The 22,888-nt window shown below is 40.2% G+C and overlaps 1 protein-coding gene across 2 annotated transcripts in view; it reads left to right on the forward strand.

Moving 5' to 3' along the window:
• Nucleotides 1-22,888, forward strand: part of SF3B3 (splicing factor 3b subunit 3) — a 50,161-nt gene that overhangs the window by 18,637 nt on the left and 8,636 nt on the right. For both annotated transcript variants that reach the window (XM_007198249.2, XM_007198250.2), the window contains exons 9-17: nucleotides 3,905-4,070; nucleotides 6,401-6,496; nucleotides 9,219-9,291; nucleotides 14,665-14,816; nucleotides 15,122-15,277; nucleotides 16,298-16,453; nucleotides 16,949-17,092; nucleotides 20,448-20,570; nucleotides 21,298-21,452. In XM_007198249.2, the coding sequence (XP_007198311.1) occupies nucleotides 3,905-4,070; nucleotides 6,401-6,496; nucleotides 9,219-9,291; nucleotides 14,665-14,816; nucleotides 15,122-15,277; nucleotides 16,298-16,453; nucleotides 16,949-17,092; nucleotides 20,448-20,570; nucleotides 21,298-21,452 (1,221 nt within the window). The remainder of the gene's footprint in view (nucleotides 1-3,904; nucleotides 4,071-6,400; nucleotides 6,497-9,218; nucleotides 9,292-14,664; nucleotides 14,817-15,121; nucleotides 15,278-16,297; nucleotides 16,454-16,948; nucleotides 17,093-20,447; nucleotides 20,571-21,297; nucleotides 21,453-22,888) is intronic.

Genomic DNA, 22,888 nt, shown 5'->3' on the forward strand with positions numbered 1-22,888 from the left:
GCTTCTCTTGTTGCGGAGCACAGGCTCTAGGCGTGCAGGCTTCAGTGGTCGTGGCACGCTGCCTCAGTAGTTGTGGCTCACGGGCTCCAGAGTGCAGGCTTAGTAGTTGTGGCACACGGGATTAGTTGGTCCGCAGCATGTGGGATCTTCCTGGACCAGGTCTCGAACCCGTGTCCCCTGCATTGGCAGGCAGATTCTTAACCACTGCGCCACCAGGGAAGCTCAGTAATTTCTTAATATAATAAAATAACCAGTCAGTATTCAAATGTCTATATTGTCTCAATATTTCATAAGTTGATTTGTTTGCATCAGGATCCCAGTAAGACTCATACATTGCATTTGGTGTAGAGAAGACATTTTTAATGGCTACATAATATTTTATGGCTCTACCCCCTCTTGATGGATATTTAGGTTATTTGTACTTCTGCTATTATAACAGTGCTATAGGTTCTCTCGCCTTCTGAGATGGCCCACACTCTGTCTGTGGAGTGCGTTTCTGTCTAAATAAATCCACTTCTTACCTATCAAAAAAAAAAAAACCAACAGTGTTATAGTGAACGTTGTAGGTGTATCTTTGCATGTTAGCTGAATAAAGCCATAGTTTAAATTTCTGTATGCGGGATGAAATTTTGATAGGGAATGCCAAATTGTACTTCAAAAGATGACATCAGTTTACATTCCCACCAATGGTGTGTGAAATCTTTTTTCTTTTCACTACATGAAAAAGGGAGAGTTAATAAGCTCTTAAAGATCATTGAGTAAAAATGGGCAGTTCAGTCAATAGAAAAATGGGTGCAGGATTTGAGCATGCCTTTCATAGTAAAAGAAATACTAGTGGTTTAGAAGTGTAATATGTAAAAAGATTTTCAAGCTAATTCATAATTGAAGGAATGCCAATCAAAACGAGGTGTTGGGCTTCCCTGCTGGTCCACTGGTTAAGACTCTGTCTTCCACTGCAGGGGGCTCGGGTTTGATCCCTGGTCCGGTAAGTTCTGCGTGCCTCAAGGTGTGGCCAAAAAAAAAAGAAAAAAAAAAAAACCACGAGGTGTTGTTTTTTCACCTAGCCGATTGGCAGACATTAAAACTTAGATAATAACCTGTCTTGATAAGGCTGTGGGTGGAATCAGTAGCTGCAGACATATAAGGTATTCTGTTCTTGCTTACCTTGTGCAGATAGTGTATTTGCTGGGATTTACACATTCTAATTGTCTGTTAAGTCTTCTAAAAGTCTTTTTAGAAATAATACAGACAATGATTCCTTTTGTTCTAAAGAATCATAGTGTACATTTGTTGAGCACTTGTCTGTATGTGACAGGCACTGTTCTAAACGTTTTTCTTATATTGTTTTAGTTTGGGCTCCCCTGTAAGCAGAGCCCGAGACAAGGCTAGATTATTGGGAGGTAATTGCAGGAAGCAAGAGTGAGGGATCAGTGGGGAGAGATAGGGAAAAGAGGAAAAGCCAATATTAAGGGCATGTTACTGAGGTTCCTGCTGTGGACATTGGAAACCGGCTTCTGTCAAGACCTGCTGAGAAGCATGCAGAATGCCTCTGAAAATTGCCCACCTGAGGGTTAACAACACCAGTTCCTCCCCCTCTTGGGTTGAAGGTTACCCCTGGGGGCATGAAGTCCCCTGTACATCCTGTTGCTCAGGCAGCCCCCAACGGGATAGATGTTCTGAGGGCAGAGAATAGAAAGACTGCAGTGCACAGGTGGGATGCTTGTTAGAGTGAGACGGGTTTGAACTTGTGAGAAATTATCCATTACTGTTGCACCTGAAATCTGGAAGACTTAAGAGTGGAGATTTGGGGCATCAGAAACATGTGCTATGGGTGTTAACTCATAAAGCAAACTTATTTATCAATCAGATACTTAATATAGCATTTACTGTGTTCTAAGTACTTTATAAATATTGATGCATAACATTCCCTGTAAGACAGTGCTGTTAACCCATTTATAGTAAGGGCACTGGGGTCAAAGAGAATTTAAGAAATTTGATCACACAACTAAATTTAACTCAAAGCCAGACCACCTGGTTCCAAAGTTCCTGCTCTGAAGCACATTATAATCACAGAAACTGTTTTATCGAGATTCAGCCGTAGCAACCTTTCCTGTGATGGAGATAGTGAACCCAGCATCCTCTTGGTTATCTGTGAAAGTGTCTTTGATGGGTGATCTTTTTCATCTGTATATGGACATCTTGCCTGAATAAGTTTGTATTATTTAACTTTTTATTTTCTTTCTTTTGAATGTGTTTGTAAATCATTCAAGGATAATAACCCTATTTACTTTTTCGTAATTTAGCATAGAATCTGATGAGTTTACCAGAAGGGTTATATGCTGGGGTTTATTTGGCTAACATTTATTGAGTGTCTTATGTATTTCAGACCCCAATTTAATCATTTTATCTTGCTCCTAAAAAGCTACACTGGATTGTTCAAAGTGCTTTGTATTGAAGGTTTGGTATATGACTTAAAGAATAAATATGACCAGCAGTGTGATTTTATTTTAATTGAGCTGCTTCCCAAAAGTGTGCTCATTGCACACTCAGTTTATGATGGTATATTGTTACAGATTATCTACTCCCAAATTGGTTTCCCTTTTTAATTTTTTTTTGTGGTTTGCCTTTGAATCAGTTTACAGACCCCCAGAGGACAGACAGGAGAAGGGCAAGATGATTTTGTTGCTTATTATCTCTGGATATGTTTATGTTTTGTTTCAGGAATAATACTACAGTATCTGCATACTTTTGTGAAATCACCAATTCTTGTTTTTTGTTAGATTTGGCCTGGTGACTGGTTAAAATAAGAAGTGGTTATAGATTTTCTTTGGGTTTCATTTATCCATATTTCATTTTATTTGACAAAAACTATGCTTACTAGGTACGATGCAATGTTCTAAGTACTCAATGAATTCTTGAGGAAGGTACTATTCAATTTTATAAATGAGGCAACTGAGGCAAAGAGAGATTAAGTAATATGCAGCTAGTTAAGCGGCAGAGCTAGGATTCAGACCCAGGCACTCTAGTGGAATTCCAGTACTCTTAACCACTGTGATGCTAAGGTCCTGCCACTGTACCAGTTTGAATTCAGTAGTCTTAATTTCTTTATCCCTCTTCTTCTTTTTTTTTTTTTTTTAAAGGATTTTTCTTATTTATTTATTTATTTATTTATTTATTTATTTTTGGCTGTGTTGGGTCTTCGGTTCGTGCGAGGGCTTTCTCCAGTTGCGGCAAGCGGGGGCCACTCTTCATCGCGGTGCGGGGACCGCTCTTCATCGCGGTGCGCGGGCCTTTCTCTATCGCGGCCCCTCCCGTCGCGGGGCACAGGCTCCAGACGCGCAGGCTCAGCAATTGTGGCTCACGGGCCCAGCTGCTCCGTGGCATGTGGGATCTTCCCAGACCAGGGCTCGAACCCGTGTCCCCTGCATTAGCAGGCAGATTCTCAACCACTGCGCCACCAGGGAAGCCCCTATCCCTCTTCTTAAAGAAATAGAAAACCCCAGTCAGATAAGCAGAGATCTCAAACTATAGATGCTGACTCAATATTAAAGTGATTTATGAGCATTATGTTGATGGCAAACATCTTCAGACAAAATATTTTTTAAATGCTATTTGCTTTTTTCCTTCCAGTTTTATTGAGATATAATTGACACATAGCACTGTATAAGTTTAAGTTGTTGCAGCATAATGATTTGGCTTACATACATTATGAAATGATTATCACAGTTCATCTCATTTGGTACAACATTAAAGAAATAGGAAAAAAATTTTTTCCCTTGTGTTGAGTACTCTTAGGATTTACTCTGGACAACTTTTCATGTATAACATATAGCATGTTAATTATATTTATCATGTTGTACATCAGACAGAAAATATTTTAACTAAAGTCTTTGCTTCTCCCTAGTTACTTATATCAAATTGCACATCTTGGAGATGATGATGAAGAACCTGAGTTTTCATCTGCCATGCCTCTGGAAGAAGGAGATACATTCTTTTTTCAGCCAAGACCACTCAAAAACCTTGTGCTGGTTGATGAGTTGGACAGCCTCTCTCCCATTTTGTTTTGCCAGGTGAGGGTCTTTCCAGTCACTCCGTAATGAACGGTGCTAGCCAACTGTTTCTGAATCTGAATGAGTTTAAAGTTTTAACTCCAGTTAAATTAAGGTCTAGTTTAAGAGGTTCATCAGCGTATCTGTGGTATTGCCAGAGTATAAGGGTGAAGCAACTAAAGGTATTTGGGTAATTAAAAACCATTACATAAATCCTTGGGCTTAAAAAAATTTTTTTTTAATGATAAAAATCATGTTTTATAAAAATTCAGACTGTACAAAAGATAAAAAGTAGAAGTCCAACTCCCAATCTTTTCAACCCGCTATTCCACCGAGGCTGTGCCATTAATACCTTCCTGTGATTGCTTCCAGGCATTTTCTCTGCATCTATAAGCATTTGTGTGTTACACTTTTCTTTTTAATGTAAATATGCTCATATCCTTTACAGTATTCTGAAGTAGACCTTTTTTTTTTATAAATTTATTTATTTTATTTTTAGCTGTGTTGGGTCTTCGTTTCTGTGCGAGGGCTTTCCCTAGTTGTAGCAAGCGGGGGCCACTCACTATCGCGGCTTCTCTTGTTGTGGAGCACAGGCTCCAGACGCGCAGGCTCAGTAATTGTGGCTCACGGGCCCAGTTGCTCTGCGGCATGTGGGATCTTCCCAGACCAGGGCTCGAACCTGTGTCCCCTGCATCGGCAGGCAGATTCTCAACCACTGCGCCACCAGGGAAGCCCTGAAGTAGACCTTTTATCACTTAACAGTCTGTGAATATCTACATCTCATTTTAACACTCATTTCCTCCATAAAGTACTCCACAGACACTGGGATCAGTCAGTAACAGAACCTTTTTGGGAACCCAGGGTGGCCCAAGATGGGAATTGTGTCACTCAACTACTGGCACTCAAGTGTAGCAGAAATTTTACCATGCTGTTGCATCCTGGATTCCTGGGGTTCCAGTGATCATTAGGCACCACCCTACCCTGTCTAGATGATTACACTTTTAGTGCAAGAGTTTTGCTCACTGTGTGCCAAGGACACACAGTCAGTATTCAGGCACTCTTCCTGGTAAAATTAGCAGTTCTGAAGTTAACTGCTTTTGTTCTTTTTGAGAAAGGGTTAGTCCTGAGGGCAATAGAAAATAAGTATGAATAATTCCTAATTGGATTTTTACTGATTTTTTTTTTTTTCTGCTTTCATTGGAATTTGAGGAGATAATTGTGTAAGTAGTTTGTAGGTCAAGAATAACAGGGAGTTCAGGTATCTGTAGCAGGGCTATAGCATTTTTTGCCATGTATCTCTTTACTAGCCTAGTGAGGTTTCTGGATCCCCTCTGTGAATAATATTTTTAAATGCATATAGTAATAAACATGATAGCCAAGAGAGCAAATTATTTTTTAAATTGTGAGAAATTAGTATATGTGCTTCTGTAATGGGCTTAAAATAACAGGATAGTGCATTTAAAATAGGTGAGTTAATTTTTTAAAGAACTCAGTGTGAAGGTTGTATATGCTCACAACCCACATGCTCATCTATGTTACAGTAGGCTGCACTGCCTTACAGTCAAGAATTTCCATTTGAATTGTACAGTTTGACAAAACTACAATACAAAGAACTTGTTTCCACATGTTGATCAACAAATATTTGCACTGGAAAGCAGCTAGATGTCTGGGGTGACTAGTACAAGAACACATGGCTTCCCCATTTGGTGGCAAACAGCCAGGTGCAGAGTTACCCTGTAATTGGTCAGATACATCATAGGAACATCTGTAGTAGATAGGGCAGCTGTGATCATGTGCGTTCTAACAGCAGATCTAGTAAATGTAATTTTGAAATCGTGATGAGGGAAATGATATTTGGAGGTATCTATAAACTTTAATATTGGTGACAAAGTCACGGATAATGATAATATAATTTATTGTCTATATTTTTAGTTGGAAGGAAATGCTGAGATTTCAGTTTGAGGTTATATAATAATTTCACTAATTGTAAGAAATACTTTGTTAACTCAAGAACTGATACAGGTGGGACTTCCCTGGTGGTCCAGTGGTTAAGACTCCGTGCTTCCACTACAAGGGGCACAGGTTGGATCCCTGGTTAAGGAACTAAGATTCCACATGCCACGCAGCATGGCCAAAAAAAAAAAAAAAGAACAAGCTTTTTTTGTTGGTAAAACTTGCTGCTTCAAACTGTTTGCTTTTTGGAACATTGGGTCTATCCACTCCATGCCCCCAGGGCCAGTAGCAATATTTAAGCCTAATAAACTAAAAAGTGGTTTGTCGCCCTGAGAACAATCAGGGTTGGGTATGGAAAAGTAGCAGAAGTAGACATTTTTTCCCGTTTCTCTGTGCAGATAGCTGACCTGGCCAATGAAGACACTCCACAGCTATATGTGGCCTGTGGTAGGGGACCAAGGTCATCTCTGAGAGTCTTAAGGCATGGACTTGAGGTAAGATTGGAATTTCTAGATCATATGCAGGGTTTGGAGGAAAGCATTGACAAAGCAGCCTAAGGCTTTATTCTGATGAGATCAAAGATGTATTTAATGTTTCTGTGAAAGAAAAATGTTTTCTTCCTCCCCATTTCCATAAAGTTTAGAGTTTAAATTTCCTATCCTTTAACATGTTAGCACAGTAGGCACATTTTAAAAATCTGGCAAATAGGGATCAAAGGGGAGAAACACGTCTGTTAGTTCCAGGTTCAGTTGCCATTACGTGGAGGTTAGGAAATCTGCATGACACATTTTACTCAGTTTCCTTTTAGTGTTGGTCTTTTTTCGTAGCTTTTAGATACTTATATTTTTAACTATGTTAATATTGTGTATATATTTTTGTATCTTATTACGTTCCTGATTACTGTGTGCTCTTATGTTATTTTTAATGTTTTTGCAATACATCTCCACAGTGGGTGGATTAGAATTTATTTAATGAATCCTTTATTTTTTTTAATTTAATTTTTTTTTATATGGCAGGTTCTTATTATGTATCTGTTTCATACATATTAGTGTATATAGGTCAATCCCAATCTCCCAATTCATCCCTTCACCCTCCCACCCCCCGCAATGAATCCTTTATTGTTGGACTTTTTAGGTGATATGGATACTCAAAATTACCTTCTCAAATCCCACACCCTCTTCTCATCATGGTTCTAGTGTTGATGGCTTTTAGCAAGTGCCCTGGACTTGATTTTGTTAGGAGTAAAATAAAGCTTTCTCTGACAATTTGCTCTTAGAGGTTGGGGTTGAGCAGACTCCAGGCTCTTAGAGGCCCACTGCCTGTTTTTGGAAATTTTTATTGGAACACAGGGAAGATGACCTTGGTTTTGAATTCTGACTCTACTACTTAATAGCTATTACTAAGCTTTATAGGACCTGCCTTAAAGGATTGTTGTGTGAATTAAATGAGAATGCGTATGAAGCACTTAGCTCAAGTTCTGGCATATAGTAACTGTTCAATAAATATTAGCTATTAATAGTATAGTTTCAGAGAATTCAAAAAATTTTGACTGCCAAAATATTCATCAGGTCACCAAATTTTCGATGACTTGAACCCAGTTTAGACCAGTAGTTCTTGATTAGTTACTTACTGCTAATTGGATCCTGTCGAGCATCTGATTAAAGCAAGCACTCAACACAAAAAATACATATATGCATTAACAGAAAATTTTGTATACCGTGTAAGAGATAAAGGACCCAATTAAGAATCATTGTTTGTGAGTCCTCTGCTCCCTCCTAATTTTTTCCAATTCTATTAAAAAAAATCTGTGTTATATAAAACTGTTTTAAAATTGTTGGACGTTGTTGTCTAGCTAGATTATGGTCTCAGTTGAACAAGGTCACTGTCAGATATTACATTTGGTGTATAGAGTGTGGTATACCTGACATTTACGTTTTATTGATGGTGAAGTTTTCGAAGATTCTCCTGTACCACGATCAGGTATTTCTGCTATTATTACGTCAGTAAACCAACAAAAGGGTAATGTCTTTCATGTATATACTTGCGTTCTTCCTATAAGATGTAGTTCCACTGTACAGTATAATAGGCTGCCTAATTTTTTATTTCTAGGTCATTTAAAAAATACTTAATAAAATTTTTATTTTAGAATGGTTTTAGATTTACAGAAAAATTGCAAGGCTATTACAGACAGTTAATGTATAACCCACACCTAGTTTTCTCCTCTAGATCATTTTGAGTTTATCTTACATATTGCATTTACTCTCATTTGAGAGCCTATAGGACATTCAGAGGATTCTTGACTCTGACCTTAAGGAGCATAAAAATCTAGTAGGAAGAACAAAACAATTCCTCAGATCACTTTTCAGGTAAGTGTCCTAAGAGGTGATGATTGTGATTCCTCTGAGAACTTACAAGGAAGAGATGACTGCCAGCCAAGAGAATAAGGGAAGATTTTTCCTAAAGAATGTGGCATTTGAATTGTTCTGTGAAGGGAGATGGAATTTGGCCTTGAGGGAACAAAGAACAGAAATGGGAGGCTTCCCTGGTGGTGCAGTGGTTAAAAATCCACCTGCCAATGCAGGGGACACGGGTTTGAGCCCTGGTCCGGGAAGATCCCACATGCCGCAGAACAACTAAGCCCGTGCTCCACAACTACTGAGCCTGAGCTCCAGAGCCCGCGAGCCACAACTACTGAAGCCCAGGTGCCTAGAGCCCGTGCTCCGCAACAAGAGAAGCCATAGCAATGAGAAGACCAAGCATGCAATGAAGAGTAGCCCCCGCTCGCCACAACTAGAAAAAGCCCGCGTGCAGCAACGAAGACCCAATGCAGCCAAAAATAAAACGAATACAATAAAATAAATAAATAAATTTTTTAAAAAAGAAAGAAATGGGATGCTAACTTAGATGGACTGTTTCATTCCCACGTGCTCACTTTGAGGAGGATGCAGGCATGTTATACCCAAAGGAAGCGTTTGGCCTTGGCTGCAACAACTGTCCTAGATGTTCCATCACTTCTTGCTAAAGTCTGTTATGGGAATTGCCAATACCTCTAGCGTTTTGGTTCTTATGTTCTTTTTGATTAGATGGTTCCAATGTTTTAATCAAGTACACAGTGTGAGCCCTGCTATGTTGGGACTGTATTATCTAGTGTAGTTGTAAGTAAGGATCTGAGTTTCATGCTGACTGGATCTGTGGTTTGTCTCCTCTCCCTGTCAGGTATCAGAAATGGCTGTCTCAGAGCTACCCGGTAACCCCAATGCTGTCTGGACAGTGCGTCGGCACATTGAAGGTAAGCAGCCCTTTCCCAACAGTCAAAATGAGGGTCTGGGTGCCATTGACAATAGAAGGCTTAAGAAACTGCATTCATAATGCTTCTATATCACATCATCTGGCACCATATACTAGAAACTTCTTCTGCCTCAACACCATGTTTTTGAGGCTGTCCCAATCAGGGTGCCTTCACTTACTACTTTTTGTACACATGGGTAAGGGGAGCATAGGGTGGCTGTTCAGCACATATACACTTGAGTATCATAGATAGAGCTGTTGTATGTTGTGTTCTTTGACTGTATTCATCTTTAAGATACTCTTTCCATTTGTGTGAGGAGTATGGTGTAAGGGAAAGTTTTTGCTGCTTTTTTTCTTCAACGATGTTTTCTCTCATTGTGCTGAAATCACAGTGAAGTTAAAGGTATTATTCTGGGTATTAAGAGATTGGTAAAGCTTGTTAATGTCCTGCTCAATAGGTATAGTAGTTGTGTTTAAGGAAAGCGGAGGTTGATTGAATGGAATCAGAATTTTAGAGTGAGTGGAAAAGAAGGGATGGAGGAAAGAGGAAATCTGAGCTCCTGAATAAAAATGGTCACCTCATCCTAAAAAATTGAAAGTTATGCGAAAATTCTTTTTAGTGCAATAGCAGGAAAGTCTTGTGACAACTGAATTTCGGTCCCTTAGAGATGAAACTCAATTCTCATTTTCCCTTTGATTCTTTGGGATCGTAGGTCATTTCTATTCCTAGACCTCATTTTCCTCTTGTTCCCTCAGGAATGTGGGACTGGCCAATATACAAAGCTTTTTCAAGAAAACAGCTGGAAATCTTCCTGCTATTTAGATGTTTTGGTTGTATGGAACAAATTTAAGGGAGCTGGGAAATGTGGAGGAGGGAAATCTCATTTCTATTAATAGAGTACACATTTTAGTGGATTTTGTCTTCGTGTAAGCATTGGAATCCAATCTGAGTTGAGTAGAAAGAAAAAGTGAATAGGAAATTAGTAGGTTCATTTTAGCTGAGAAGGTAATTATTGGATGATTGGTTTTGAAAGATTTCCCCATTTTGTGTAATGTCTTCATAAAGAAGCTGGTCACTGTTGATGTTCACCTTTAGCTTGGTGGCAGATTGGCTGGTTGATATTTAGGCTCTTAAAAACATTTCCCAGACTGTTTGAATTAGAAAGAGCCTTTGAGATAAAACCTAGTTTGCTCCTCTTTTTTTGTTTGTTTTTGTTTTCACTTATTAAACTTTACTGTAAAATCAATTTAGATTTGCAGGAAAGTTAACCCCTCATTTTTATGAAGAAGACCGAAAATCACAGGCATTGACTGTCCCAAGATAGGGCACCTAGGTAATAGAGACTGAAAGCGGTGTCTCCCGAATCTCAATCCAGTGTTCATTTGACTAACCCTATAGTGAGTCTGAGTCATGCTGGTCTTCTAGGATAAGTTCAGTATTCTCATTCTGCTACCTTGTAATTAAGATAGGAGTCTACTCTCAGGGCATGTGCCATCTAAAAAAGAAGATAAGGGCTTCCCTGGTGGCGCAGTGGTTGAGAATCCGCCTGCCAATGCAGGGGACACGGGTTCGAGCCCTGGTCTGGGAAGATCCCACATGCCGCGGAGCAACTAGGCCCGTGAGCCACAATTACTGAGCCTGCGCGTCTGGAGCCTGTGCTCCGCAACAAGAGAGGCCGCGATAGTGAGAGGCCCGCGTACCGCGATGAAGAGTGGCCCCCGCTCGCCGCAACTAGAGAAAGCCCTCGCACAGAAACGAAGACCCAACACAGCCATAAATAAATAAATAAATAAATAAATTTAAAAAAAAGAAGAAGATAAGTATAAAAAACTGTTGTGTGTTCTGATGTGATGAAAGGCACAAACAAGCATGTTGCCAGGAGGGGTTAGAGGAGAGGGAACAGGCATGTGTTTGAGAATCAGGAAAGGCTTTGGGGGTAAGTTAGATAAGTTCGTGATAAGTGGTATGTTGCATGATGGAACTTGTAGCTGAAAAGTTTTGTCCTCTAGATACCAAAATCTAGGAAATGAATACATCTTGATAAATTTTACTCTTTAGAAACTATAATTTGGGTGATCACCCACAAAACAGGTCAAGTTCTCTCTGTTCATTCTCTTTCCAGATACCCTAAGTTACTATTCCACATGTCCACACATGCTGCAGTCTTCCAGGCAACTACTAACCTTGGCTGGTACTTGGTGATGCACACTACCAATACCAAGCCTTTTTTTCTCTTCCACAGGTGGCTGGTGAAGGTGCTGATCACCACAGGTGTGTACCTTGTACCTATTGCTAGGGTCTACTATGGGGTCTTAGAGATTACCCAGGGAGAGGGACCTGCACAAAATATTGAGGCTGCCCTGGTAGCATCTTTCAGAGGGTGACTTTGCAGTTGGCTCTCCATGTGCAGTGTTAGTGGTGCACACCCATCTGCCTGTATGTTAAATAGTCTGAGGCAGGAATCACTTTCTCCCACAGAATATGGAACATGTGGTTAATTTGCCTCTCAAGCTGAAAGAGGCTGTAGCTAGAAAATCTTAACTTCATACTCTCCCTTGATGTTTTAGTATGTTCCACGTGTACTGACTGAAAGATTAGGTCCTGGAGAAAGCCCCCCTTTTTTCTCTTTCTTTTGAGTATAATCAAGACTGTGCTGAGGCAAGACAAGCACTGGGTAGTCTGAGTATAGAGTGAGAATGAGACATTGGAGGCCTAAATCATCTGGATGGTCACTCACTTTTCCCTTTGGAGTAGTGAGCTGTTTTTTGAGCCTGAGATACTAAGGCGGGGGAAAGAAGAAAGCATTCCCTCTTCTGTGGGCTGCTTCCGTATTGCTCAGACAGATAGAAGTCCTGTTTAACTGAGACAAAGATGCGTCCTCATATCCTAATAGATTCTTCACTGAGGTATGAACTAATGGTCTTTCATATGAAATTTGAAACCTCTGGAAGAAGGCAACATAGATTTCATAGATTTCATAGTTCATAGTCATTTATCTTGACTGAAGCTTGATTTTGTTCTAAAGTCCACCATTTAACCTATAACCTGCCTAGGACACAAGAGCAGCTTATCTGTTTCTGGTCCTCCTGGCCGTAGAGTGGAAAGGGTAGAAGTTACAGTGTGCTTAGTATTTACAGGGTAGTGGATATTTTGAGGAAATCCGTGATGTAAAGCAGCTTTCAGACATCAGTCATTGCTTTACTCCTTGTTGAACTGCCCAGCAAATGTAAGACCCTATTTAAGTCCACCGAGCATCTCTTTATTTTTATACCTGAGCAGTCTGGGGCCTTGGGTCAGAGGAAGGATAAGGGCCCAGGCAGCCCTTTTTCCTCACTCCCCTCATTCTCTGCATGTAAGTTATAAATGTGTGGTTTCTTTTCTGGAAGCCCACCTTTTCCCTTGACTGAAGGAAGAGGCTGAAATCCTGACCAGTTTGAGCCCATTTTTGTTTGGCTTTAATTTGCTCTGGCACAGCATTTAAGATACAAGGTTTCAGTGTTGAGAACATGGGAAAGGACACAATATTTATATAATGTTAAAATTAAGCAATTCCTATTACTTTTACACACCAGAGATTTCCAGTTCAAAACTGAGAGCTGGAGCAAAGCTTCCAAGCTTGGTGTTGTGTGGAGAGTGATGATGGTTTTGTTGTGCGCTATTAAGGCGTCCATTTCAGAGACAACCACATCCGCACTCCATGTTTTATGATGTGAACAGTGCGGTCTTACAAAGCCATTTTATAAGGTGTCCCCAGGCATGCGATACATGTTGACAGTTATAATAAAGTAATCTAAAACCAATTATCTGCTTGTTCAGTGTTATTCCTTATGATGGAACCCTTACTCTAAATTCCTGGTGTAGCCATTAGATTATACCCATTGGGAAAGATCTTTGATCCTTGCCTTTCAGCCACTCATTCAGTGCACACGTATTGTTAACTGAAGCAACAGTTTTGCAGAATAGTACTTACCCTTACTATGAGGCATCCTCATAAATTATATTTATTTCTATATATTTGTATTTTAAAATGCTGATTGCAATCCACCAAATTGATTTTATATCCTGCTAATAGGTCAGAACGCTACTATAGGTTATACCAATAATACATTTTCATCTGGCCCCTTTTTCTGTAAAGAGCACTGATTCTGCTGAACTCATTGAGTAATCTTAGTTCAGCTGAATGACCCTTGGAGCAATCAAAATCCAAACTGTGTCCTTGATGTGAGTGGGGTGGATCAGGCCTATGGTGTTGAGCTCTGACAAGGACTCAGGCAAGCAGGATCCTTCAGCTGCTTCTGCTAAGAGTGAGGTAGCCACTCCAGTTTAGTACCTTGTCTACTTGTCATTCCATCCCTTGTTTGCCTGATATCTGTGTGAAGGGGACAGGAAGAGGGGAATTGATATAGAAAATTCAAATGTAAAGCAGGAAAATCTCAATTCATCTCAAAAAAAATGAACATACATTTATTCAGCATTTATCAAGCTTTATGCCAAACATTGTGCTGGATGTGGGAGATACATACAGAAGTTGTTTTATGTTGTAGGGTGGAATGTGTAGGAAGTAGACAGCTTTTAACTGTGGGATCTGTGTGAGAAACTTTTGGGGTTGCCTGTATACCTCTGACCTCCTTGAAAAACTTGTTGGTGTTTGTTTATCCAAGTACATTTTATTAAATGAAAAGCAAGTTCTAATAGGATTGCTCATGACCATCGAATGGTTATATTTTTAAATGTGAAAAACTAGAGAGTTCAAGGGCTGACAATATAAACTACCACCCCACCACCACCACCCGCCCCGTCCCTGGTTATCCAGTGTTCTTACGTCATTCCTTTTGGAACATCCTAGGATTCTCAGTTTCCAACCCTAGAATGACTTAGTCTCACGGAGGCTTAAGTAATCACTATTTTATTCATTAGGTCTTGTGTTCCCGCATAAGATACTTTTGGAAGAAGATGGGGACCTTTCTTGGTTATAGGGAGTATCTCTTAAGAATGGATTGTGATTGGCATCTGAAACTCTAGCTTCAGTGCATATAAATATTGTATACAAAATTTCCTCTTGCTTTGTTCTCTTGCATTTTTCTAGCAAATGTCTCAAGAAAATATTAATTTTCAAAGGTATTAGATGTGGGCTTGTCTACTTTACATACTGTTTAACCATTTAAGGAAGCAAAGTATATGTGTAGGCTGTTATGACCTTTAATTATCTTTTGGATCATCCTGTGCTGTTTGCCACATCACACTGTGTGTGATGACTACACATAGGAGAAGTGCCTTGGAAGGTTTCTGAAGAGAATGCTTAGTGTGTCTCATTTGGCTTTGTAACTAATGAGTTCTTAGCTAACCCACTTCTTTCTTCTCTTTCCTTTTCAGATGAGTTTGATGCTTACATCATTGTGTCTTTCGTGAATGCCACACTTGTGTTGTCCATTGGAGAAACTGTAGAAGAAGTGACTGACTCTGGGTTTCTGGGCACTACCCCAACCTTGTCCTGCTCCTTGTTAGGAGATGATGCCTTAGTGCAGGTGAGGATTCTCAGAGAGCTACTTAACCTGCTCACCTTACTTTGTCCTTTCTTTGACCTCATTATGGTGTAGATTGCTGGGTTCACATTTAAGGAGCTTTGAACTTCTTTGAAATGGATGCTGCAAAACATGAACTTTTTTGAAGTTAACCTTGCCTGGGACCTCTTAACTCTTTTTTGTCATTGACCCAACTGGTGCCTCAAATACAGTGCCTCTAGATCTGACAGATCTGATAGGTGTGAGGGTCATGCTTGAGTGATGAGTCAAATTGCTAAAGTTGGGTTTCTTTCTGTTACTGCTTCTAGGTGTATCCTGATGGCATTCGGCACATACGAGCAGACAAGAGAGTCAATGAGTGGAAGACTCCTGGAAAGAAAACAATTGTGAAGTGTGCAGTGAACCAACGACAAGTGGTGATCGCCCTGACAGGAGGAGAACTGGTCTATTTTGAAATGGATCCCGTATGTTATTTTACCATTCACTGTGGGACTTAATGATGTAGGGTTTAGAGGTGAAGATGGGAGTTGCAGTCCAGGTATCTAGATTATATATTCATAAGAAAGGGAAATGAACACTACCAAACGTAAAACAGTTGGCTGGTGGGAAGCATCAGCATAGCACAGGGAGATCGGCTTGGTGCTTTGCAATGACCTAGGGGGTGGGAAAAGGAGGGTGGGAGGGAGGGGATATGGGGACATGTGTATGCATATGGCTAATTCGATTTGTTGTGCACACAAAAAACTAACACAGTATTGTGAAGCAGTTATACTCCAATAAAGACCTATTAAAAACATAAAAAATAAAATAAAATTTTAAAAATGAAAGGGAAATGAGAAGGGAAAGTGTCCAAAAGCCCTTTACAAGGGGGTTGAAGGTGGATATGTTTTCATGTCTTTAATTCTAATTGGAGTTATGAAATGCCATCTTAGCAATGAAACACTTTTTCTGCCCTTCACACTCTAGTTTTCCACCAGATACTTGCCATATGTTTAGTTTCTGCAATCTGAATCAATTTCAGAAATTTTATTTTACTTTTATATATGGAAGGATGTTAGGTGTGTTTAATTATGTTCTTAAGAAGTCTCTGGATGTGGCCAACTTGTATAGTCCAACTGTACCTATGATTGAGGGTTTTTGTCTTTAACTGCCATATTTGAATTCTCTTTCACCCAGAGTATTTTCATGAACAAATAAACAGTTTTATGTATTTTCATTTCCTGAGAGCTAGGTTGGCTTAGAAAATTTGTGGTGCATTATACTGGTCAAGGGTCTCTTGATTCTCTTGTCAGTAATTTTGCTTTCCATTAGCCTGTAGAGTTTAGTCTTGGAACCTCAGGTAGAGATATTCTTGGTCATTGATTATAGTAAGAAGAGTGCGAGGAAGCAAAAAGGAACTTAACAAGCCCTCTTTGTTCTCCAGGCCCAGGGTTTGGGGGCAAGTTGGAGTGGTTTGTGACCTCTCTCTGTCTTCATTCCTGTAGTCAGGACAGCTGAATGAATACACAGAGCGGAAGGAGATGTCAGCAGATGTGGTGTGCATGAGTCTGGCCAATGTGCCCCCTGGAGAGCAGCGGTCTCGCTTCCTGGCTGTGGGGCTGGTGGACAATACTGTCAGAATCATCTCCCTGGATCCCTCAGTGAGTGTCACTCTCAACTTTAAGGATCTTCCACTTGGAACCTGAGCACCTGACCCACTTTTGATGTCCCTCTCTGAGATCAGCTGGGCTGGACCCTGAACTCTGCACCTGCTGCTTCTCCTGATTATTGTAGCAGCACACCTCAGGAGTCTTCTGCAGTGCTTGCTTCTTTGGCTTATGTCTTGATTCCCTTTTTCAGTTTAAACAGAAACAAAAAAAAAATCCAAGATTGTGTTTGCAGAAAAGGGCCTTGGATGACTTTAAAGAGGCGCCCTTTGCATATTTACTTTTACTGTTATCCACTTTTGCAAAAAAAAGGGAAAGCACAATCCTCTCCAGAGATTGTTCTAAGGTTCAGTCTGAATAGAACTTCTTCAGGCTTTCCCTGTCCATGAGAAAGAGTTGTTCTTCACTTCTAGAATTAGATTTCTCTGGGTAAGTTTTTTCCAAAATTGGTCACTTCCCATGTTTTATTCTTTTCTCTTTCCCCCTTAGGACTGTTTGCAACCTCTGAGCATGCAGGCTCTCCCAGCCCAGCCTGAGTCCTTGTGTATTGTGGAAATGGGTGGGACTGAGAAGCAGGATGAGCTGGGTGAGAGGGGCTCTATTGGCTTCTTATACCTGAATATTGGGCTACAGGTAAGAGATCTAGAAGCTCACATTGTTGGTGTCAGGGCTTCTTTTACTTTCATGACTCCTTTGTTCAATACTGTGCCTGTGGTTTCAGTTACCCACCTTATGAGAAGTGAGCAATGCTGCTGTGTTCCACTTATTTCAGCTCTAATTAGAACACATCAGGCCTAGAAAAAAGTATTTTTATGAAGAGTTTTTGATAAAAATGCTTAGCAATCAGTGTTCTGTGGCAGAACTAGATGGGGTCCTTAAGAGTTGCCTATAGTTCTCACAGTATGCAGCTTTTGAAACTAATACGGTTGTCCTTTGGTATCGTTGGGGGATTGGTTCCAGGATCTCCCTTGGATACCAAAGTCTGAGGGTACTCAAGTCTCTTATATAAAATGGCATAGTAATTGCATATTCTCATATACTTTAAATCATCTCTAGATTACTTAATTACCTAATACAAGGTGAATGCTATATAAATAGTTGCTGCAAATTCAAGTTTCGGTTTTTGGAATTTTCTGGAATTTTTTTTTTTCCCTCAAATATTTTTGATCTATGGTTGGTTGAATCCGTGGATTCAGAACCCCTGGAAACGGAGGGTCTCACAGTTCATAATGGGCTCCATTAGCAATAAAGGGCCCCTAGATGTTCCCTGTTGTCAAAGCACCTGAGCTCTTCATGGCCCGAAAGGCAGGAACCTAAGGATCAGAGATTGTCGGGGGTTTTGACCATGTATTGATACTTTTCGTTTTCATCTAGGCCAGGTACTTTTTGCTTTTTAATTTTACTTCCTAATTTAGAAATTCTCAAACATGCCCAGGAGTTAGACTAATGTAATGCACCTCCCTGTACCTGTTACCAGTTATCAGCACTTTGTCTTTTCCCCTTCTTTTCTTTTTCCTGGAGTATTTTAATGCAGATCCAATATGGTATATAGTTTCATCTTTAAGTACTTGAGAATGTAGCTGTACTTGAGGGGGGGGTGTGAGTGTGTGTGTGTGTGTGTGTGTGTGTGTGTGTTGAGGCCTTAATATGATCATGCTCAACAAAATTTAACAATTCCTTTGTTTGTTTGTTTATGGCTGGCTGCGTTGGGTCTTTGTTGCTGCGTGCGGGCTTTTTCTCTAGTTGTGGCGAGCGGGGGCTACTCTTCGTTGCAGTGCGCGGGCTTCTCATTGCAGTGGCTTCTCTTATTGCGGAGCACAGCCTCTAGGCGCATGGGCTTCCGTAGTTGTGGCTTGAGGGCTCTAGAGTGCAGGCTCAGTAGTTGTGGTGCATGGGCTTAGTTGCTCCGCGGCATGTGGGATCTTCCCGGACCTGGGCTCAAACCCGTGTCCCCTGCATTGGCAGGCGGATTCTCAAACCACTGCACCACCAGGGAAGCCCTAACAATTCCTTAATATCATCTGATACCCCCATATTCTAGTTTTCTCCTTTTTTTTTCTTTTCCCAAAAATGTTTTTACATTTGGTTCTACTCAGGATCTACATAAAGCTGTCCACAGTTTTCATCTGCTTGATTTATCTTTTTATGTTTCTTTTAATAACTGTCCCAACCTGTTAAAAAATTTTTTTTTAAAGAAACCAGATCATTTTTCTTGTGGAATTTCCCACCTTCTGGATTTGACAGAGTCATTCCTTGTGTGTTTGTTGTTCCTTTATCCTTTGTATTTCCTGCAAACTGGTGGGTAGATTAGACCATGCTATCCATTAAAAATATAATGCAAGCCACAGGTGTAACTTAAGTTTTTCAGTAGCCACAAAAAAGGAACAGATGGAGTTAAATTTTAATGTTTTATTTAACCTAGTATATCCAAAATATTTCAATTTGTAGTCAGTAGAAAATTAAGATATTTTATGTTTTCTCCCTTTTATTTTTTTGGGAATGGGGAGAACTAGGTCTCTGAAATCTGCTATTTGGTACTTTGCACGTAACAGCACTTTTTTAAAAAAAATTATTTTTGGCTGCATTGGGCCTTCGTTGCTGCGTGCAGGCTTTCTCTAGTTTCTCTACTCTTAATTGCGGTGCGCAGGCTGCTCATTGCAGTGGCTTCTCTTGTTGCGGAGCATGGCCTCTAGGCGCGCAGGCTTCAGTAGTTTTGGCTCGAGGGCTCTAGAGTGCAGGCTCAGTAGTTGTGGCGCATGGACTTAGTTGCTCCACGGCATGTGGGATCCTGGACCAGGGCTCGAACCCGTGTCCCCTGCATTGGCAGGCAGATTCTTAACCACTGCGCCACCAGGGAAGTCCTAACAGCACACTTCTAATTCTGACTAACCACACGTGGCTTGATTGATGGGGCTATAGTATTAGCACAGACCAAGAGGTTGATCAGATTCAGATGCAGGTTTTTTTTGTTTTTTTTTGTTTTTTTGTTTTTGGTGAGGGACAAGAATATTTTTATAGGTGCCATTTGTTTTCCTATTACATCAGGTGGCATATGAAGTCTGGTTGTCCCACTTTAGTGATGTTAGAATGTTAGTATCTATTTTAAATGACCTGTTTTAAAGCTCTCTGTCCATCTTTTACTTAATAACAGCCAGTGATACACATTGCCTAGATTCATTAGGGGTTGGGAAGTGATGGTTTTCTATTTCATTCTTTAATTAGCTGGAACTTTTCTCTAGAGACAAAATTTGCTTTATATCTTTGCTTACCCTGAAGTACAGTTCATATAGGGAAAGGATAAAATGTTTCATTTTTTCCCCTTTGTTCACTTATTTTCAGAGTAAGGAGTTGGTGCCCTAGCATACTCCAATGAAGACTGATGAAGTGTTTGTTTCTGTTTTTTTTTAAATAACGTGATGCACTTGCAGATTTTATAATATTTGTGCATCAAACTGTTGTAGTCTTTGTTTTGGATGCTAAATTGCCACATTTTAGATGAGTGGGAGTTCCCCTTTCAAGTTGGCTCCTTTGTCCTTTTAACATGACCCCACTATATTTGGGGGCTTCCTTCTGGCACAACAAAGTGCCCCACACACATTTGGAATATTCTTGCTTCAGACCTGAAGAAGCCATTTCTCTTAGGATTCTTATTCTTTTTAAGGGAAATGGTATTTATAGACCACAGTAGGCGTGGATATTAAACTGTGCATATATCTTAAAACTTAAAATTATGAAGAAGAGTTTAACATACTTGGTAAAAATATTTTTAAGGATATACAGTGAAAAGTAACTGTGCTTTTCACTTAGTAAATACTCAATAGCTATCTGAGTGAGTGAGTGATTTAGGAGAGAGTGAATGAATGGCTGGCTGATTACTATATATTTAAACCACCTAGTCATTTCCTTCCATCTGCTCTGAAATTAAATAAAGTAGCTAAAGAAGCTTCCATTATGTATAGGCTTTAACCACTCCTCTCCTTTTTATTAGAATGGTGTGTTGCTGAGAACTGTCCTGGACCCTGTCACTGGGGATCTGTCTGACACCCGCACTAGGTACCTGGGGTCCCGTCCTGTGAAACTCTTTCGTGTCCGGATGCAAGGCCAGGAGGCAGTAAGTAATGAAAGGGGGCAGATAGTGTTTTTGGATGTTAGTGACATCAGCTGAGAAAAATCCCCTTGGTATAAATTTTGCTGTCATTAATTCACCAGTGTTGTAGTTAGTTGACATTAGCTTTATCTTGATTAGTTTCCTTCATGTGGGAAGTCTTGGGTCTCTTAATCTAGAGCTTCTTAACTAGATTTGCATGGCACTATGCCATGATTTGGTTATAGGTGAGTTAGAGTATTGATCCCTTCAGTCCTGAGGCTGAGCAAATGGAGTACACTGACAGCTGGAAACCTCCCATGTAGGATACCAGTACCCAGGAGCAACCTGGTATCAGTGTCATGGCTTACTGTGTAATGTGAAAGAGGCTGGTAAACATTGTGTCCTTTGTAGCTAAGAATATCAGTGTTGCTGGGTGCTCTGCTAATTCTTTACTTGTTACTGCATTTAATACTTGCAACTATCCAGCCTTGTGATAGTATTCCCATTTTACACATGTGGAAACTGGGGCTCAGAGATTGATTAGTAGGTCATCTGGCTAATAGCCAATGCTTTTAGCAAATAGTAAGCCATACTGCCTCTTCTCTAGGCCTGTTTTTCTTAAGGTAGCCCTATAGGTTTCTAAAATTCCTTGGGATATTCTGCACACTGAAATTTGGGGATAGGATAATTTGGTTAGCATACCATGTTTGGGCTTTTCCCAAGCTTATTGGAGATGTTTTTCTTTCCACAGGTGTTGGCCATGTCAAGCCGCTCATGGTTGAGCTATTCTTACCAATCTCGTTTCCATCTCACCCCCCTGTCTTACGAGACCCTGGAATTTGCATCTGGCTTCGCCTCTGAACAGTGCCCTGAGGGCATTGTGGCCATCTCCACCAATACCCTGAGGTGAGAGAGTCCCACAGTTGAAGCCCCACAAGAGGCTGCAGAGAGCTGACTCTGCCATGGCACTAGTGTGTTGTAATTGAAACCTTCATTTGGCTCAGGATTTAAGTACCTGGTAGCCAAGTCTTGGTGTTTGGGAGTTTTAGCTTCTGTTTAGACCTTCAGGGCCAAGTTTTTATACTCAGCAGTGTAGTTCAGTCTCTGAGATGTAAGATTCTTGTTTTCAAGGGCCATGCCATTGGATTGGTTTTAGAGCAGGCGTTGTTGGCTCACTGATAATCTTTTCTCACTCTGTCTTGCATTTGCAGTGTTATATCTTAAATATTAACCAATATAAATTATTTAGGCCTTTTGCAGGTTGACAGATTATTTACACTGATCACATTGGAGTGAACACTGTCTGTATTGCAAGATGGAAAATAACCTATTCAGTTTGACTGTCTCAAGTTTTGGCGGTTGGTTGTGTTTGTTTTCTTTTTTAACCCTTTAATGCCACCAGTGTCATACATGTCCTGGTTATAACTGTTGGCTGTTTACAATGGAACTCTGACCTCTTGATATATGAATCACTTGCTGCTTAATCAAGTGAACTGCCAGATTTGTTTGCAAAAACTTTTGAAAGTTTTCAGTCATTGTCGCGCTCTTTCTAAGCGTCAGCACCTTTGTATACCTTATGCTCCAGCAGAATTACTCTCCCTGCATACCTCCATATATTCCTTCCTGGTTTTTTATCTCTGCACCTGTCCTTGGAATGCTTCCCACACACATCTCTGCCTTTCAAGGCCTAGCCTCATCCATGTATCCTCTAATTGTTTTATCGACGTGTGCTCTCTATCTACTTGATTCCTTATTAATTTTGACAATTCCACAGGTTTTCAAACTTTTTTTTTAGCAGCAGAACATTTTTCCCGCAGAACAATATCAGGGAAGGCTGCTGTGTGAAACTTAGAAGAATTCTTGGGAACATAGTTTAAACACCACTGTCCATAGTACTTACTGTCAGAACCATTCACTTTTACTTTTGGTTATTATGAATAACGCTGCTGTGAACACTCATGTACAAGTTTTTATGTGGGTGTATATTTTCATTTTTCTTGGGTATGTACCTGTAAGAGTGGAATTGCTGGTAACTGTTTAACTTTTTGAGGAGCTGCCAGGCTGCTTTCCAAAGTGGCTAGACCATTTTACATTTTCACCAATGGGGTTTGAGGATTCCAATTTCTGCACATTTTTACCAACACTTGTTATTATCTGACTTCTTGATTCTAGCCATCCTAGAGAGTGTGAAGTGATGTCTCATTGTGGTTTAGATGTGCATTTCTTTGATGGTTAATGATGTTAAGCATCTTTTCATGTGCTTATTGGCTCTTTGTTCTTCTTTGGAGTAATGTCTATTCAGATCCTTTGCCCATTTTTAAATTGGGTTATTGTCTTTTTAT

Source organism: Balaenoptera acutorostrata, chromosome 19 (genome assembly GCF_949987535.1).
Source record: "Balaenoptera acutorostrata chromosome 19, mBalAcu1.1, whole genome shotgun sequence".
Classification (NCBI taxonomy): domain Eukaryota; kingdom Metazoa; phylum Chordata; class Mammalia; order Artiodactyla; family Balaenopteridae; genus Balaenoptera; species Balaenoptera acutorostrata.